This window comes from Lontra canadensis, unplaced genomic scaffold (assembly GCF_010015895.1).
Source record: "Lontra canadensis isolate GAN:19392208 unplaced genomic scaffold, GSC_riverotter_1.0 scaffold3, whole genome shotgun sequence".
Classification (NCBI taxonomy): domain Eukaryota; kingdom Metazoa; phylum Chordata; class Mammalia; order Carnivora; family Mustelidae; genus Lontra; species Lontra canadensis.
The window spans coordinates 37,341,034-37,360,916 of record NW_022630997.1 but is presented as its reverse complement, the minus strand read 5'-3'; the positions used below and the strand labels follow the sequence as shown (position 1 = coordinate 37,360,916).

At 55.5% G+C, this 19,883-nt stretch overlaps 1 protein-coding gene across 6 annotated transcripts in view; it reads left to right on the top strand.

Moving 5' to 3' along the window:
• Positions 1 to 19,883, top strand: part of ZMIZ1 (zinc finger MIZ-type containing 1) — a 229,402-nt gene that overhangs the window by 131,346 nt on the left and 78,173 nt on the right. For all 6 annotated transcript variants that reach the window (XM_032838922.1, XM_032838908.1, XM_032838890.1 and 3 more), the window contains one exon: positions 5,685 to 5,790. In XM_032838922.1, coding sequence (XP_032694813.1) covers positions 5,685 to 5,790 — 106 coding nt within the window. The remainder of the gene's footprint in view (positions 1 to 5,684; positions 5,791 to 19,883) is intronic.

The window sequence follows — 19,883 nt, the reverse complement described above, 5'->3', positions numbered from 1 at the left end:
CGCAGTGGACCTCTCTCAACAGTGTATGTTCCAGGGGAGGATGGGGGAGGCAGACCCTAAACAATAAAGGAGTAAATAGGGACATATGCCAGCGCCCCATGAGAGGGATTGGGGTGCTGCTCAGGAGAAGCCTCCTGAGGGAGGTGACCCCCGGCTGAGACCAGAATGGCAAGGAGGAGTCAGCCAGGAGAGGGGAGGGTGCTCTGGGCAGAGGGAACCACCAGGGCAAAGGCCCCAGGAATTGATTTGTTCAAGGAACAGAAAGGCATCTTGGGGCACCTGGGTAGCTCAGTCAGTGAAGCGTCCTTGGCTCAGGTCCTAATCTTGTGGCTCATGAGATCGGGCCCCTACATGGGGTTCCGTGCTTGGAGGGAGTCTGCTTGGATATTGTCGTTTCTCTGCCCCTTCCCCCATTCGCATGCACTCTCTGTCTCTCGAATAAATAAATAAATCTTGAAAGGAAGAGAGAAAGAAGGGAGGAAGGAAAGGAAGAAAGAGAGAGAAGGAAAGAAGGAGGGAAGGGAGAGAGGAAGGAAGGGAGGGAGGGAGGAAGGGGGGAAAGAAAGGAGGAAAGAAAGTCTCAGATGGCTGGAGCACAGGAGAGGGAAAGGACGCAAGATGAGGTTAAAGAGGGAAGCAGAAACAAGGCAACACAGGACCTGCCGGCTGAAGGAGAGCAATTCAGATATTATTTGAAGGGTGGTTGGGGGCCTTGAAGGTATTAAGCAGGTGAGCGATAGGCTATGGTTTATGTGAGGATAGGAGTTCTGAGGGGAGCATCCTAGGAGGATAGGCTAGAGGGATTTTGGAGGTCTTCCTGGAGGAGGGAGCCCAGGGAGGAGCCTATAGGATCTGACTAGACAGCAAGGAGGCCTTGGCTTCCTGGACCGGGACGATGGTGTGACAATGTGACACAGGCACAATGCCAGCCCTTCTGGGCCTCTCCTCATTGCAAGACAGTTTACGGCACACTCTTGCTTGAATAGTGGGCTTTAACCCGCACCTCTCTAGTCTGCTGCTTGACCAGAAAGGGGCCTTTGGTTCTCCTGCCACAGTGGCAGAGATGTTGAGTTTGACTGTCCCTTGGAGCTCAGTAGAACCAGCAGCAAGAAAGTACAGGGAATGGGGAGGTCAGAGCAGACCCCTTGGTACCCAAGGTACTCTCCTGGGCCCTGTCCCCGCACATCCTTATGAAAACCCTGCAGACTAGGCAGGGAAGGGATTGTCACTTCTGCTTAATGAACAAGGCCACTGAGAAAGGGGGAGCAGCTCACTACAGTCCTAGGCTGGTACTACCGACCCCCCAGGGCCCTGATGCTGGTCCCACGTCCTCAGCCGTGCCCCAAGGAAGGGGATGCGGGAGGTCAGACATCCTGAGGGGCCTAAGCAGGGCAAAGCCACCGAGCTCCCCCCAGCACATGCACCCATCCCCATCCAAGTGGCAGGTCGAAGCATTCCCTGTGGCAGCAGTCCCCTGGGTGGCCCCTGGGAACAAACTCCTCTGACTCCGGCTTACTTGGAGGATAGAAATTAAAAGCCACTTAGCCTCAAGCAGAAAAAGGGCATGTTTTTGTCATCCTGGGGCTGGAGCCTGGGGTGAAGAGCCGCTGACACTCCCCTGCCCCACGCTCCCCTTCAGGCCCTCTGACCCCACAATGCAGAAGTGTGGGAGTCCTGAGGCCCCTCCCCGGGGGTGAGGGCTGTGAGCCCTGGTCACCACTTGCTCCTCAGACCAGGTTTTTCCTGGTGAGCCGGCGGCTCGCCTCCCGGCCCCTCCCTCAGCAGCAGGACTGAGCCCCATGCCTGAGGAGCCCCTTAAAATCAGGCCCTTCTGAACTCACTCCTTCTTCCTTCCCCAAGGTGGAGCATGCTGGATATGCTCAAGGAACAGAAAGGAGGAGGCCAGAGAACAGGAGAAGGGGAGACAGGAAGGAGAGGAGGTGGCAGAGGGAAACAGGCCAGCCAGCCTAACCGCAATGCCCTCCCTTCTCTCCAGGGAGAGCTTCCCCACAGCAGCAGAGAAGTCACTCCTGAAGCTGTCAGGCTATGTTCACAGCTAGCGTTCCTTGAGCTTTGTGCCTGGTCCTGACTCTCAGCCTCACAGGGAGGGCATTTCACAGATGGGGAAACTGAGGCCCAGAGACGCTAAGTCACTTGGGTGAGGTAGAACAGCTAGTAAGTGGCAGGTGCAGAACCCCATCTCATGCCTGACTCCACGGCAGCCCCAGCAGCAGCCCCAAATACATGCACATCCTGCACCGAGATGGGTAGCAGAGTGGGGAGAGGGCTCTATCCTGGGGGGCTTCTGTTAGAGCCGGGAGACAGAACTGCGACACATTGAGCTATCAGAGGCCCCTGCACCTGCCGTGGCAACAGAGTATGTCCCTGCACTTTCACAGAGAAGGAACCTGAAGCTTAGAGACACTAAGTAACTTGCCTTAGGTTGCACAGTACGGTGTGGGGGGGGGGGCAGAATTAGAGTACCTGCCTGGCATGCCTCCAGTATCCCTGACTCCCTCAGAAGATGTCAGAGTCTGGCCCCGTGCCTGGGACAGAAATCCCTTCTCTGGCATCCCCCAGACAGCTTGTCCTGTTTTGTAGCCAGGAGGCTCACCGCTTTTCAAGGCAGCACATTCCCTAGATGGGACTAACTGGCCACCTGACCTTGAGCACACGCCCTCTGTCATCTCTGGGCTTCGGTTTCCCTCTCTGGCACTATGGGCTGGACTCCCTGACCTGGAGGTCCCCCTGGGACCTCGGGGGCTAAGTCTCAGAGCGCCCTGAGCTGGCTGGGCCTGAGCATCCAGCAGAGGGCAGCAGCACAGCTGCTTCTCCCCTCCGGTCTTTACGGAGGAGGGTCTTCCCGCCCACCTGCACACAGGACCCTCACTGGGAGTGCCATGCCCACTTAGGGGGGGAGCAGGCCTATGAAACACAACTGTCTACTCACCTAAGCCCACCTCCCCACCACTGTCAGTCAGACCCACCTCACGGGACTTTCCAGCGGGGTCCTGGGGCTGGGCCAGAGGACGCCAAGGTGTGGACCTCAGGCCTCGAGAGCCTCGGGGTCCAGCTTAGCCACACTGTGCTGTGCTGCCTTCAGTAAGGCCCTGCCCTCTCTGGGCTTAATGAAAGGGGGCTGTTGCCAATGACCCTTCTGAATGGTAGAGCTCAGGGCATTTGGTGACAAGCAGACATTCCCAGACCTGCAGGACAGCCCTATACCAACACCAGGCCTCTCTTGCTCAGTTCAGCTGGTTATTTGGTTCTGTGTGTGTGTGTGTGTGTGTGTGTGTGTGTGTGTGTTTTAAACCAGAGCAACAGGATTAGCCAGTATTGGCCAAACAGAGGGACCTTTGCCTTTCTGCCCTCAACACAGGGCCTGAGGCTTCTCCCTTCTTTTGGGAGTTATGGCTTTAACCCTTTGTGGGCTGAAAAAGAGAAACTGTCATGGAAAGAGCCCAGACGTTGCAGCCTGACTGCCTGAGATCACATCCAGGCTCTATCATGGACAAGACTCGTAACCTTTGTCTCATACGGTACTCTGTTTCCTCCTATATAAGAGATAATGATACCACCTCGTGGAGCTGCTGTGAGAATTTGGCACTTCACTGCTCACAAAGCTTTCATTTAACCCTCCTACCGGGGAGCCAGCACTCTCATTACGCTATTTGCCTCCGTCGACATTTCCCACCAACAGTAGCCTCACTGATGCACTAGTCCAAACAAATTGTCTATGCTCATTCATATCCACTCCAAGGTTCTGTCAAAGAAAAGACCATGATAGTCATCATCTAAGCTGAAGTGACTCTTCTGGGCCTACTGGGGTGAGTCCCAGCTCTGCCCAATCTTGGGGACCCGCCTTAGCCTGCCTGCCTCACCTGCCTCACTTGCTAAAGGGACAGTGCCAGTCTCCAGACCCAAAATGTTCAACGGGCCACAGAGAGCTAGTGACCTCGGTTTTTCTGCTTGGACAGTGAAATGAACAGTTAGATTACCCTGCCCAGAGGTGGCCCAGAGCCTCTGGACCAGGGGGTGTATGTAGGGGCAGGGGCAAATAGAGCCCATAGAAAAGAGGCCTGGAGGAACAGGGTTGCTCTGCGTCAGGGGTTCCTGTTTGCAGCAGAGAAGCTGAGCAAACATTCAAACCTGAGACGTCCCTTTTCCTCCCTGCCTTGGGTGTTCCAGGAGGTGTGGGGGGCAGCGCCCCATTCCAGAGGCCATGGTGGTCCTGGGAAGAGGGCATCCCATGGCTCCTGCCTGGTTCACCACACACACTCTGTCCAGGTCTTAAGTGTTCATACTTTTTTTAAATGACAGGGTTGGCCTAGATTAGCACTTTTCCCATCCTTTTGTATCCCTAGAGCCCTTGTAACGAACCCTTAAATATAAAGCAAGTAATGGGGAATCTACTCTCATGGTTACAGGGGCTGGGCCAAACCCCATGGCAGCCTGAGGCCCTCTGAGGCCCTCCGAGCGCTTCTGGAGCGGGTGGTCTCTAGGGGCTGGCTGACGGAGTCTTCCCTCTGTCACAAGAACGAGCTCCCACATCTGGGAGCACTCCTCTTCCACTCAACCACAGCAGCTCCAGCTGCTTCCTGCACCGACTCTCTTTTCCAAGGTCCTTCCTTCTTCATAAGGAAACCTAATTTTGCTGCCATTAATGAGGGAGGCGGGCAGGAGGGAGTAGGTCTGGCTGTGGCAGGACACCTGGGCATGGTGGGCAGGGAAGGAGTGGAGCCTGTGGAGCCATTTGCAGGGCTCCCGAGAGCACCCCGCCCCACACTGCCCCAGGGGACTGACAGCGCTCCCAGTCCCTCACCTCTCCCCCTTCTGGCCCTCACTTCAGAGGTCCTCAAGGAGAAGGGAGGGTCCTCGGGCTCCAAATACACAGCTGTTAGCAAGCTTCCATCGACACTCCAATGTGCTGAGCAGGTGCCCCATGCTGGAGACAGACCCCAGGCTGCACATGAGGGCCCTGTGGTCTCTGGGTCTGAGAGGCAGCAGGGTGCCTGGTACAGATTGCAGCACTGAGGAGTATGGACATGTCCACCTGGAGAAGCCTTAGCAGTCTGTCCGGCAGCTCCACACCGCAGCTCGTTGGAGTGGTGTCCTAAATCCGTGCTTCTCCCCAGGCACACGTTTTGACTCAGGAGGGGCCAGTGCCGCTGGGTGGGGACCATGCCTGGAATGGTGAGGGCAGCAAGCACCCACGAAGGTGGGTGCAGGAGCTCGGGAAGAGGATGGGAGAGATGCTAGGTGTGGGAGACTTCCGGGGCCAGGACTTAGAAGGGAGTTTAGGAAGCTGCCCCAGGGGAAGGAGGAACAGAGACCTGGCCTGTAGCCATCCAAAACGCGGTGGTACAGCACCTTCTGGAATGTGGCCATATGGAGTCCTTGAAAGCCACAGGGCCTGGACTTTGGGGTTAGGCTCACGGGAAGACTAGACACCCCTGAGGGCAGGGGTCTGGATCCCAGGGCCTGGCAAGGAGGAAGGGCTTTATGGAGCAACTGAGTGAGGCAGAGTTTGAGTCCCAGCTCTGCCTGATGTTGGCGACCTGCCTTAGCCTAGCCTGCCCACCTCAGCTGCCTTGCCTGCTAGACGGACGCATGTACCACTCTGGGCTCGGAGGCCTGGCACTGGCAGTGACTCACGCCGCCCTTCCTCTCTATCTTGCTGGCAGGTGGTCAGTCGAGTGGCAGCTCAGCAAGGGTTTGACCTGGACCTCGGTTACAGACTGCTGGCAGTGTGCGCTGCGAACCGAGACAAGTTCACTCCCAAGTCTGCAGGTAGGTGACCGCTGGGGGTTCTTTAGGGGTCACGGGGAGGTAGAAGTGTGACCGGATTTGAACCCAGGGCCATGCACCGCCTCTGCCTTCTGGTGCCTTGGTTCATCCAGGTGTGGTGTGAGCCTCCAAGGAGCAGCAGCTTGTCCACCAAGCTGGGCAGCCCGCGACTGAGGCTTGTCCCTCCTCTCAGGCAGTGTGTTCTTACCTGCGGGGGTGCCTCGGAGCCAGCGAGGGGCCCAAGCACACCAACCCCCAACAGGTTCAAGGGTGACATGCATCATCTCATTTCATCACCGTAATGACCCCTTGGTGTAAGTCCTGTGATCATCCCCATTCGACAGATGAGGGCACCGACGCTCAGAGACGCCGAGGAGTTTTCTCCAGGTCACGCAGCTGGAAAGTGGCAGAGCTGGGGTTCGAGACCAGGCCTATATGCCAGAATGGGCATTCTTAGCCCTGTGTTCACTCAAAACATCTGTATTTAAAGTAAAATCCAAAATAAAAGTGGATGGGTACATGCAGGTTTCTAAAAGCATAGTATTCTCTGCATAATATTCTCCGTCGCCACTCTGTTACTGCCTGGGATCTCTTCTAGGTTAAACCAAGGCCACAGAAGGTGCTGGCAGCCTTCTGTGCCTGAGGGCTTTAAGCACACCCAAGATACAGTTTTACATTTCCCATCGTCCTCATTATCTTCCTTAAGCTAAGGGCCTGGCGTAAGCTTTCACTCCCACAGACCTGGGACAGCCCCGCCCCGTCACTTTCTAACCGTGCAGCCTCTGAGCCTCAGTTTACCTTCTTGGGAAGGCAGGAATGACAATAAGCCTTACCCTGCAAGGGTCACGGTCAGTTCTAGATATATGTGCAGTGCCAAATGCAGCGTCTAGATCTTGTTAACGTTTTTTATGTTCGAGTAATTCATTGAAAAAGAAAAGAAAATCAATTATTTCCTTTGTATAACAATAAAACAGACGTTTTCTCTGAATTCGTCAATCAGTTCTTTGGAGTAGCTCTAGAAACAGCCTTCATGAAAATGTTTCAAAGACATCTCCCGATGTATTTTCATAAATCTGCTCAACCTATAATGTCCCGAGTGTGGGTTCGTGCTCCTCCCCGTGCACATTTGCAGACCACGCACGTGGACTCTGGGTCATTTGTGGAACGTCTGTGCAGTGACCGCTAGCTCAGAGGGCCTTTGCCCCACCAGCCTTTGTTGGGACGGCGCGATCGTACTGAGCTGTGGGCCAGAAAATGGTCTGGGAATCTCATAAGTGATGTCTGTTCTTAATGGAATCTGCAATTTTAACAATAACTTAAGTCAACACAATTTGGACAAGGTAAAAAGTGCTACTTATCCAAGAAACGTATATCTCCATGTCTCTGTTGGGCACCTGGCCAGGTCTGGGGTCTGATGAGGGCTACAACAGATGTGGTCCCACCTCAGGAAACTTAAGAGTCTGGAACAAGGGGGTAGCAAATGTCCATGAAGAGTCAGATAGTACACAGTTCAGGCTTTGCAGCCTGTCCAAAAGCAGCCTTAGATAATATGTGAACAAATGAGCACAGCTCGTTCCAATAAAATCGCACTTATGGAATCAGGTGATTGGCTCTGGGTTCCTGACCCCGGTCTAGAAGAAAAGAAAACATCAAATAATCGTAGGTGTATGCAGGTGTGCATGTGTGCGTGGGCATATGTAAATTCAAGCTGTGGTAAGTTTCAGGAGGGAAAAGTCGGTGATGTTATGAGACCACTCAGGAGTGGGGAAAGGCTTCTCTGAGGCCTGGAGGTCGAGAACTTTTGCATACATGAAGAAAAGAAGGAAGAGCTTCTTCCCAGGTAAAGAGAACAGCCTGAACAAAGGTCCTGAGGTAGAAGGAAGCGTGGCTTAGTGGCAGAACCAAACCAAGGACAGTGGTTCCAGAGCCTGGAGGCGAAGTCAACAGCACAGGGCCTGTCTTGAGGGTTGTGGGTTTTGTGCTGAGAATAAGAACATGGCTACAAAGATCACTCTGACTACAAAGAAGAACGGATTGCACAGGGGGAGGGGGCAGTGAGATGCTGGGAGAGGGTTGGCAGATTGCTGGGGACATCAGGATGATGGTGGCTGGACCAGGAGGGTTCCGCTTCCTGTGGAACAGAGTGCAGAGACAGGGATGAATCCAAACACGGTGTTAGAGGCAACACCAAGACCAGGAAAGCATGGCCATGGTTCGGGGTGTGGGGGCGGCGGGGACAGGAGAGTGGGCTGTCCCAGAATCCCAACTGCTCCCTTGTTGTGGAGAAAGGGGCTCAGGTCTCTGTGCAGCCCTTCCTCAGCGGTCTCTTAGGATCCTGCTGGTCCATGCTGGGTGCTGTCTTGTGCTTTGGGGCAACGCTCAGCTCTGTAAGACCTGGAGTCTTATCTACAATTATGGGTGAGGACATTGAAGCTCAGAGGGGTTTGTGACTTCCTTGTGGTCACACAGCTCATTAATGATAGAGCTGGGACTTCAGCCCATGGCCTCCTGACCCCAGGCCCAGTCTCTGGCCACCCCATCACAGCTGACTCTGGACCTCGACGTTGGAGGCCATGCCTCCACCTGGGAGAGCCCTTTACTTCCCTCAGGTCACTCCAAGGTGGTCCTGCCCTTGGCTGACTGGCCTTTCCAGCATCACTTCTGAAATAGGGGCTTTGTTCTTCCCTCTGTTTGCACTCCCAGTTGTGCACAGCTCCTTACAGTTTATTGAGCCTTTTTCCAGGCACAGGGTGTCTTAGTTAAGTCACATGGTAGACCCTGAGGTGAGGCTTCGGCATACACATCCTGCAGCTAAGGGCACTGAGGCCCGAGGCCTGGCAATGCCTGTGGCTTTGCTGTTGCTTTAATGCCCTTCTTGGGAGTCCATCCCCTGTCGGCACCAACAGCCGTGACTAAGCGCCTCTCACAGCCTCTCACAGATCGTCCCCAGCCCCTGGAGAAGTTGGGGCCCCAGGACTCAGGTTCCCAGCCAGGCCCCTGCTGGGCCTCTCCTCTGGGAAGGCAGGCTACCAGCCTGAGGGGGAAGTCTTCAGCTGCTGCTTTCACTGTCAGTGTAAAGGGTCTGCCAGGCTGGACCATGAGAGGGGCGGAGGCCACAAGTTGCTGAGCGGTGACCCTGAGTTCCAGAGGCAGCTCCAGCACGGGCTCCCATCTCCGCCATGTTGCCTGCCTCCCAGACCCGTGGCCTCATCTGTAGAGAGGGATGATATGCCTCCTTCACAGGCTGCCTGTGAGGATTCATGAGATTCCCTCATTGTGGAAGCGAGGGGACCTAGCAGTACCCGAGGCCCAGGGCTGCCAAGCCAACAGTACTCTCCATCCAGCCCTCCTTCTCTGCTCTGGTCTGCCTTCTCCCTGCGCGCCAACCCCCCAAACGGTTCCTGACCTGACTCAGCATTTCTCTGCCCCAGCAAGCTTGCTTCCCACTGCTCCACTTCCCTGAGGCTGTGTTTGGTGTATGACCTGTCGTAACCCCCTGCCCTGGCTACAGCTCTGAGGGTCCCCGCGGCCTCAGGTGTGTGCAGTGGCCATGTTGGCCACAGCCAGGCCTGCCCAGACCTCTTCAGGCCAGGCCACTGCACATCTAGCACCTACTCTGTCCATAGAGCTCCCGCCACCAGCCCATGCTTCCTCTTGCCCTCCTCTCCGTCTCTGCCTGGGCTCCCGTTGTGTCTGACCGGCTTGTGCAGTTTTTACCCTCCTAGTCTCTCCCTCCCCTTTCTCTCTGAGGGTCTCTGATGTCCTACGTCTCTCCCTGTCTGTCCTTCCCTTCATTGCTGCCCCTCAGACTTTCTCCCTGTATGATGTGTGTGTATGTCTGTGTGTGCACGTCTGTGTCTGGGTATATATTTGTCTGTGTGTAGTGGTGAGCATGCCTGTGAGCTTCTGTGTCTGTAGCGGCTACATGTCTGTGTGTGTGTCTGTTTGGTGGTGAACATGGATGTGTGTGTGTCTGTGTGTGGTGATGAACATGGATGTGTGTGTCTGTTGGGGATGTGTGTCTGTGTGGTGGTGAGTGTGTGTGTGTGTGTGGTGAGTGTGTGTGTGTGTCTGTGGGTCTATAGGGACATATGTCTGTGTGTGTGTGTGACTGTTGGAGATACGTATCTGGGTCTGGAAAGGTACATGTCTGTGTGTGGTGGTGAGGGTGTCGGTGTGTTTGTGTTTCTGCATGGTGCTGGTGAGTGTGTGTGTGGGTCTGTGGGGACATGTGTGTGTGTATGTGTGTATGTGTGTCAGGGCAACTGGATATGTTTGTGTCTGTGTGTGGTGGTAAGCATATGTGTGTGTATATGTGTGTGTCTGTTGGAGATATGTATCTGGGTCTGGGAAGGAACATGTCTGTGCAGTGGTGAGCGTGTTTGTGTGTTTGTGTTTCTGTGTGTGTAGTGTAGGTCTGTGGGGACACATGTCTGTGTGTGTGTGTGTGTCAGGGCAGCTGGGTGTGTTTGTGTGTGTGGTGGTGAGCATATGTGTGTGTGTATGTGTGTGTCTGTGGGAGATATGTATCAGGGTCTGGGGGGTACATGTCTGTGTGCAGTGGTGAGCATGTTTGTGTTTCTATTTGTGTGGTGGTGAATGTATGTGTCTGTTGTGGGTCTGTGGGGACACGTGTGTGTGTGTGTGTGTGCGCGTGCATGTGTGTCAGTGAGCTGGGTGTATGTCTGACTGTTTCTCCCCACCCCACCGCCTCCCCCACCCTTCTCGAGCTCCGTCTCCCTGTCTGTCTCTCTTGTCAGGAGGCCAAGCTGGGGCCAGACGAGGGCCGGTGGGATGAGATCATGCGGCGGGAGCAGGGCTTTGTCAGGAGGGATGGCGGTGGGCTGGGCCGGGCTGTGCACGCCTGCATCGCCAGGCTCTGGAGCAAGAGCTCGGGCCTGGGGGCAGCGCTGTGCGGCGTGTGCGTGTGCGTGTGTGCGCATGTGTGTGTGTGAGAGAGAGAGAGAGACAGAGACAGAGCGTGAGCGCAGAGCAGACACTGCAGCAAACCGCCAAGCCAGGCGTCTCCACGTGGGCCCCTCAGCTACCCAGCCCCCAGCTCTTTGTTCTGGTGCAGCCTTTAGCCTGTGCGCGCGCAAACTGGAGCACGCGCACGTGGGAGCACGCGCACGCGGGCACGATGGTCAGGAGCCTCCCCAGAAGCAGGTTCTCGGGGGCCCCCGCCCTTCCTCTGCCTCGGTGCGGAAGGTCACCTGCCTCACGCCTTCCCTCAGCCCCCCGAGGGGCTGCAGCGGGTCCCCCTGCCCCCACCACCGCCGCGTGCCAGCCCCCAGCAACTTGGCAGGCAGTGCGGAAATGTCAGCCTCCTCAGCAGCCAGCGGGCCCACGCCTGCTGGCTGTGTAGGCACCAAGCAGCAGGCAGTCGCCATGTCCCGAGGTCCCCGAGAGCCCCCCTGCATGCCTCAGCTACTGGCCCAGTGTAAATGACTCTGTGTCCCCTCAGCTGACCTCAGCAGACTTGGGGACATCAGAACCCAAGGAATGGGGAGCCCTGGTGCCCAAGAATGGAGCAGGACCTGCGCCAGGTCACAGCAAGGCAGGGCCGAGTCCAGACGAGAGCCTGGGGTGCACGCTGGCCATCCTCACGTCCCTCCTGTCTCCTCCGTGCAGACGAGGGTCTGTGATGGCTCTGGGCTCTCCTCTGGGGAGAAGAGAGGCCCGGGGCTGTTGGCAGAAGGGAAACATGCAGAGGGCGGCAGGTACAGGAGACACCATGCTTCCCAGGAGCATCCTGGGAGAGGTGACCGGTGGGCTTTGGAGAGGGACCAGAGAACTCGGGAGAGGGCTCAGGGCTTGTAGAGGCTGCCTGTGACCACTCCAAGGAAGAGGCCAGCCTTCCTTAGGGACCGGGGGGGGGGGGCAGTTGTCAGTCACCCGCCTGTGGGCTGGATGTGGTCCACAGACATCTGAGCTCCGATGTTTGGTGGTTTTGAAAAACACATGTTATTTGCCAACATTTGCTCTTTGGGAGTTCGCACCGTCAAGTCCAATGCCTATCTTCCTTTCAGTGGGAATCTTGGACCCACAACCTACGGCTGACTGGGTGGTAGCGGACCCCTCAGATAGGCGCTGTCCTTCTCCCGTTGTCTTATGCCTCAAGCATTTTCTGAATTCGAGAACCCACCAGGCCCCATGGTCATGTGTCTTTATGACCTCTGTTCTAAGCTCACCCTCACATCCCAACACAGAAGCCTGAGCCCAGGGTCCTGGAGGGGAGCCCCAGGCAAAGTGGATCACTTGCTTTTTATCAACAAACACCTGCTTTCTCTGATGTGCTGACAGTCCCCAGAGGAAACATTCATGGAAAGGGAACAGAGACATGCCCAGGGCCCCCAGCCAGCCTGGAAGGTGAAGTATTAGGAATATGATGAAGCCCCTGCCTTGTCCCTCTGGGTCTGTGTCCTGTGGTCCCTGCAGGAGGGGCTCGGGAGAGGCTCAGTACTTTGGAGCTCTCAGTCCCAAGGGACCTTCTTGTAGGAACTTGCAGAGAAGCCCTGGGGCTCAGACACAGACCCCGACCCAGGGGCCCCATCCATGGTGCGTTGTACCTCTGTCACACAGTTGGGATGGGACAGTCATCAGAGGCCACCCATCATTTCACCACTTGTACTCAGGACTCTTAGCGGAAAAAGTAGGCTTCCTTCTCTCTGTCTTTGAAAACAATCCTTGCTCTCACCTGGCTGAACGGGGCCTCCCAGACCTCCCGGGTGGTAGGGACAATGCTGGTCTCTCTTAGAGGCTCTGCTTCCAGCTCCACCTTCACACCTCCCCCAGGAGCTCTCCCCGCCACCCCCCTGCCTACCCCAGAGCACACAGCCACCTTCCCGTCACCGTCACTGTGGAGGACAAATGGCCTCATTCAGGGACGCCCTGCCAGATCTGTCTCTCTAAGACAAAGCTGTGTGCAGCTCTGCGTGAAAAATGGCTCGCGGCCGCCCAGTGAGCAGGCGGGATTGGTGGGTGCAAATTGTGGGGGATTTGTTAACGCTCACTGGCTTCCCTAGAAACAGCGGGGCAGGCGGGCCCTTGCCCTTGAAATGCCAGGCTGCCAGGCTGGGCGTCTTGTCAAGGCTGGGGACAGACTTCCTCCTGGACACCAGCCCCCACCCCCACATCCCAGCTCAGCAGAGCTGGGATGTGGGGGAGGGATTTGGCTTCCTTCCTCTTGCACTCCAGGGCAGGTCCCGCTCAGGAAAGGGCTCTGGATTTCATCACCAGGCCCCTGGGAACCGACTCATGGTCAGCCCTGTTTAATGGATGAAACCTGTTTGCAAGGCTTGCTCACCGCCTGCTGATTCACTGCTATGGGAGAGGCTGCTGGGGCTCTTACCACATGCCCATTTTATAGAAGAGGAAACTAAGGCTCTGATGGGAGAAACAGACCCAGGTCACGTGACTTGTGGTGCTGGAAGAGGTCTTGGATCTCTAGCTGGTCAGATCCGGAGCATAGGGAGCCGTCCCCATTCTGAGTGACCCTGAGTGAGCAGGTGGGATAGCTTGTCCTGGGCCAGTGGCCCCTGGCTCCTCTTCCCTCCCCCAGCTCCCTGAGGGCTGAGGCCTGGGATCCGGTGGCCTCACTCTGCTCTTGGAGAAAAAGAACAGTGGGGAGGAGCCCACGTGACAGGGTTTGTGGACACAGCGTTCCCAGGCTAAGGAATTGGGGGGAGGGGTAGCTGTGACAGTCCCTGGGGTGTCCAGAGTGAACAGTGAGGAGCTGGGCAGTGCCACGGAAGAACGAGAGAGGACAGATTTGGAAACAGCTACAGGGCCCTGGAAAAGAGCACTGAGTATTTGGATGGCCACTTCACAGCCATTAAAAACCAGGTCTCCCAAGAATTACTATATGGAAATGCTTATGATATAATATGAATTTTTAGAAGGGTAACAAAAATGGTAAGTTTCGTGGGACCTCAACCAGGTGCACAAGAAACAGAAAACAGAATATACCAAAATGTCAACTTATAAATAATGGATCTATCTGGAATTGGGGGGGAGGGGGTGACACCGTATTTCCCGCATTTTCTGCAGGGAGCACAGATTCTGTTTTTAAGCAGAAGCAGCCATGGGCATTGTTGGTTCCTCTGACGTTTGGCTGGTGCTGGCAGGGGTGGAGCGAGACGAGAGTGCCCTTGTCTCCAGGCTGGCTCAGCAGTTTTCCCAGTGCAGCCCTCTCTGGTTCCCCAGGAGCCCCGGGGGACAGGCCTCAGCTTGTCGGGAGGCTGCTCTTCCTGTCTCCCTCTCTCTTCTGCGGGATTAGCTCATCGCTGGCTCCCCCACAGAGCCGGGGTGTGCAAGGACACAGCTGCCTGAGGCCCAGCTGATGCATATCTGCTTTCGAGGCCTGTCCAGAATGAGAGGGGGCAGAAGGCCGAGGGCATCGGCTTGCGCGGTGGGGAGGGAGGATCCAGGGCCGGGACCCTGACAGGCAGTACAGAGCCCTCTCAGGATGGGGCTGCTCCTCCTACCTGGACCCTCACCCCAGTCCAGAGACCCAGCGGGGAGGGCGCACACTCAGGCCCTGTGATTGGGGCGGGGGTCTGCGAAAGGGAGGGGAGGGACTGATGAGGCTCGTGCAAGGGGAGGGAGAGACTACCAGAAGCTCTTCAAACACATCTCCCAGACGCAACCCCCAGCCAACATGCTGGCGCAAGAGGTTTGTTTCGGAGGATCCCAGAGAACACCCGTTGAGAAGCAGGGAAAGACGGGAAAGGGAAGGAGTTCGATGAAAATGTGTTGTTAAGCACTGTACCTGCTGTAACCACATAGCAGGGAGCTCTGGGAGACAATAGAGCGTGCCCCTCAGCCTGAGAGGCAGGGACAAGGAGCTCTTTATCCTGCACCTGGCATCCATCATTGGCCGAGGGCTGCTTGGGGTCAGGGCGTGGGTGCGCCCTCCGGCTCACCTTAGCAACAGTGCCCGGCAGAGTCAGGGCACACACAGGAAGCGGAAGATGTGTGATGAGGCACCCACTGGGCGGGAGAAAGGCACTGGCCCCATTGACATCACTTCCATTCATTCCTCACCATCCCTGCCACATTCCAGTCCTATTCCTATTATAATTGTCTGTTTCATATTGTTTCTGGCTTATTTTGACTTTTAAGATAGAAATTTTAAAAGGTAACTTTATATCTTATATGCTACAGTAACTGGCAGACCAGTCTCCCTTGCCACCTTTAGAAACTAACTGTCAAAATCAGGATGCTGGAGACCCTGTCCTGTGTCTGGGTTGAGCAACAGGTGTCTGGCCCATCCCTAGAACCTGGACCAGCTCTCTGCCAGTTAAAAAATGAGGTGAGGGTTTAGGAAATTGGGAGTCCCCTTCGTGAAATAACCACATCTCAGACGTGGGAAGAGATCTGACGTGGCCGTGGTTTCCTCATGGGGGCCACAGGCCCTCATCCATACCTGAGAGTGCTACTGTCAAGGAGGAAAGTCTTGTCCAAGGCCATGGGGCCTGGGTGCCGCCCCCTACCTCGGGGGCCCTTCCAAGTCAGTTTCTTCCATAGGCCAATCCCCTCACTCCTTCTCTCTACCTTCTTGGCTACAGCAAGAAATGATGAGGTCATGGATGTGAGAATCCCTCTCAAAATAAGAAGATACTAAACCGGAATTTTCAGGCCAGGAATGATTATCGTCTTGCCCAGTCCCACTCTGTGCCAAGCACGGGGGCTACAAATGTATATAAATACACCACACACGGTCCCTGCTCTTGAGATTTGAAACAGATGAATGGGCCCATTCTGTGGGTGAGAAATGACAGTAATCCTATACACAAACAGAGCCCTTTACACAGCCTCCCTTGTCTGGCCCTGAGATCCCCAGGGCAGGCAGATCCCCCATTTAAAGAGGAGGGGACTGCAGCTTGGAGGAGTGGTGAGGTAGCCGCAGCTGGAGCAGAAGTGGGGACCAGAGCTCTGGCCAGCCCACCCTTGTTTCTCTGCACGTGTCCCCGGAGGACTGGGCACAGCCTCTGGGGAGATGTGGACCCACAGGTACCACCCTACAGGCACTAAGGGTGTCCCCCTTCAACCACAGTGCTATGTAGCCCAAAGGCATGTTCGGGACAGAGATCCTGCCAAAACAGTTCCCCACTGCCCCAGGGTGTCCTGAGAATGCCACGGCTACCAGTGAAGTTAATAAAGCCATCCGCAGCAATTAATTCTGCGAGGAAAGAGCCAGGTAAGAGGATTAAGGAAGCCGGAGCTTTGGTTTTAAGATGGAGCTTAGCATTCCCACCAACAGAGGAGGGATTTCAGGGGAATCCTCGGGGCGTGAGAGTGAAATGGAGCAGGGGCTTGGTAGAAAGCAGGCAAGATGATAACAGGACTTCTGAAGCAAGCTTTGCAAGCCATAGCCTTGTAAATACCTTCTGGGTTAGACAGACAGACAGGGGTTAACAACGGTGCTGGTGCTGGTGCCGTCAATCTTGCCTGTTTCAATTTACAAGGCAAGTCATCTGGATTGGGGGGAAAAAAATCTGATTTATAGCTCCCTTCAGTCATGATGATGGCCAGCATGTGGTCAGCATTTTCTTGGTAATGGCCCCTCGCAGTGTGTGGCACCCATGAACCCACTTATCCCACATGGTGAACCCATTTTACAGATGGGAAAACTGGGGCCGGGAAAGATTGAGTCATTTGATGAAGGCCGCTTGGCTAAAAAGAGCCAGAATTATGGTTCAACCCAGCATATCTGACCCTGAAGCCAGAGGCCACCCAGACTATCTATGAACAGGGTGAAATGAAGTCTGGGGAACAGCACGTTCATGACTCAAGAGAACGTGTCAAGATCACCAGAACTGCTTGCAGGTGGAGGTATTACGTATTTGACGATGATTGGTCTTTGCCGGTAGGTTAAACACCTTCCTGTCTTTGAGCTTATTCAACACTCACAGCCCCATAGATGGTGAGTAGCAGAGAGACTGGCACATAGTAAGCATTTTGTACATGCCAGATGTTAGGATCGAAATGTCCTGGTCAGCCTCAATTTCAAATATTTTTCCCCAGAAACCTTCCAGCTCTATCGTAGAGAGGAGTAGTGGTTAAAGGCATTGACTCTGGAACAACCTGTCTAGATATGAATCCCACCCAGACTTCCACTCCGGCTGTGTGACCTTGGAAAAAGTCACTTAACTTCTCTGTGCCGTGGTTGCCTCATTTGATAAAAGGGGGTAATAATAATGCCTACGTCATGGGCATTAAGTGAGTGAATGTATATGTAGCGCTCAGAACAGGACCTGGGGTATAGTAAGTGCTACGATACACAGGCTAACAATTTTATTCCAAGTTGTGACATTCAGACTGTCTTAGGATGTCTTTTGTACCTGGAGGTTACCCAAAAGCCTGTGCCTGTCCTTGTGTCATGATTTGGGGTATGGAAAATACGGAACCTATATGTGTAGGCAGGGCCAAGGTAATTGCCCCCCAGACCTCCCTCTGAGAGGGTAGGAGATGAGTGGGGTGACGGCCCCTTCCTGAGGCTCAAGAGAGGCTCATGTGAGGTCAAGAGCACTCTCCCTTCCCCCCAAGAAGAGGAGATGGAGCCCTAGAGGGGGAAGCAGGCTGCCTGCAGTAGACGGTAGAGAGCTGGCTGAGGGGGGCCAGGCAGGGCCAGCAGAGCCCTGTCTGTGCCTTGGGCTAGGGAAGTTTGAGGACCTCTTTTGTCCCAGCAACGCTTCCCAAAATTCTCTCAAGAGGGAAAGTAGCTCTTCAAGCACGGTTTATTGAGCTTCTGCTTCATGCCACATACTGTGCTGGGTATTTTATGAGTGTCCTCCCTGATCCTCAGAAGGAACCAAGCCATTTTATAGATTGGAAAATGGATGCATATTTATTCACCTGCCCAAAGTAACCCAAAACCTTTGTAACAAAGGAAGGGATGATTGGCTTGATGGCTCTGAGTGGATGGAGGTTTGATCAGCTGGGACGGAAGAGAAGGAGGAAAGAAGCAAGAGAGGGAGGAAGGGTGTGGAGCAGAGCCGGCCCCAACTCCAAGCGCTTGCTCCCTCTACTCCTCCCTGGTCGTGCCTTCTCTCCCTGGGATCAGGCTCGTTGGCAGTGACCCCCTGGCTGGTCCCCAGGGCCCCTCTGGCAAGCAGGATCAGAGAGGAAGATGCCCATAGACCCTGCCCTCTTGCCCCACATTAGCTGCCCAAGACAGCTTGCACAGCAGAGCCAGGAGAGGCCAGGCCTTGAAAACTGTGGGTCTTGGCCTGCAGACCCCTGGTTCTCCTTGCCTGCTCCTTTCAGCCACCTTCAAGTCCGGCCCAGCTGCCTTCTGGGATAGGACTGGCCTCCAGAAATGCAGAGCCAAGATCTGGAAACCAGAGCAGGGGCAGTCTGAAGTAGGGGGTCCAAGCTCAGGCATCAGGGTCAGGCTGACCTAGGATCAGCCCAGCTCCATCACTTCCATGCCATGCGTGACCCTAGCCACGACTCCTACCCTCTCATGAAACCATCGGCACTCAGTACCTAACACAAGCTGGCGTCTCCGGAGGGCTCTGTCCACAATCATTCAGATTAAGCCTTGCACTGCGGGCTCTGAACCCTACTTGCTCTGTGACTTTATGCAAATCGCCTGGCTTCTCCCAAGCTGGGGGGGGGGGGGTCCAGCCGATTGGGTCCCCTGGCTAGAGCAGCAGCAATTCTGTTTCCATGGCAACCCAGCTGCCTCTCAAGGGACCATCTGGATCACATCACCCTGGCAAGGTGCTGCCCAGGCAACCAGGTGTTTTGTGTTTTGCAGTGGAAGCTCTGCAAGGTGGTAATTCCCCTCGCCGGGGACAAGGCAGTGGCCAGGCAGTGGCTGGAAGGAAGCCTGGGTGCCTTGGCCAGGCCTTCTGCCCTGCTCCTCCTTCAGGCAGAGAGAAACACACCTCAGAGCCTGAGAACGCTGACCAATGACTTTCCTTGAAGAGCTGTGAACAGTTGCTTCTTTATATTCCTGGGTGCATTTCCTGACTTGTTGAGGCTGGCAGGGTGGGAAACGCTGCCCGGGGCTGGACTCCTGTAGGGAATTCCAAAGGACCCAGTCTCACCTGTTTGGGATGAAGAGCTACTATTGTCTTGGGGCAGGAAACTGGAATTACTGGGGTGGGGAGGGGGAGTGAAATTAGGAGTCTGCCTTTCAAACAGGCACATAATTATGACAACAGAAACTCAGTGTAAAGGATAAACTAAATTCACCCCTTCCCCAAGCAGGCACGGCACCGGTTATATGCAGACATTGTGATTAACCGTGGAGTAACCCCAGAAATTGTCTGTACCCTCAAGGAGCTTACAGAGACCCTACATGCTCAGGAAAAAGGCCGTATCAACAGATCCACATCAGCAGAGGGTGAAGCTGAAAGGGGGCCAGCCGCTTGCGATGGGCTGCTCCCAACCAGCTGGGGTTGGACAGCTCAGAGATAGCCCGTGTTCTGCCTCCTCTTCGTGGAGGTGAGCCCCTGGACTCCTGGGACAAACAGTCCCTGAGGCACATCTAGCCCCTTTTCCAGATGGAAACTGGGGCTCAGAGAAGTGAAGTCACGGCAGGGTCGCACAGCTGGGAAGTGGCTGGTTAGGGATCAGAACCGGGGTCCTCTGCCTCCTCGGGGGCACCCTGTGGGGGCCAGTGCTCTTCTGGTGGGCTGCCCTAGGAGGATCCCACTTCCCCCATGCCCCAAGGCCTCCCTCTAAGCTGAGCAAAACAGTCCTCTGCCTCTAGGTCCTTTCTCCCTCTCTTCCCCTCTCTCTCCCTCCCTTTCTCCCTCCCCTCTCTTCTACTCCCCTCCCTCCCTCCTTCCTTGGTCTCCTTCCCTCCCTCTCTCCCTCACTGTCGTTCTCCCCTCTCCTCCCTGTCCCTCCCACTCCCTCTCTCCTTCCGTTCCTTTGTCTCCCCTTTCCCCTTGGGACCGCAGCTCCATGCAACAATGGGCCCCAGGGCTGCATCTTAGCCCTGCCCGGGAGCCCAGGGCAGCCAGCCATTTGCTCCTGGCCACAGACTCCGGGTCAGAGGTGGAGCACCGAGGTCCTGCCCCCACCCCCAGCCCTGCCCCTGCCCCCAGAAACACCAGCTGCTGTGCAGGGCTGCCCCT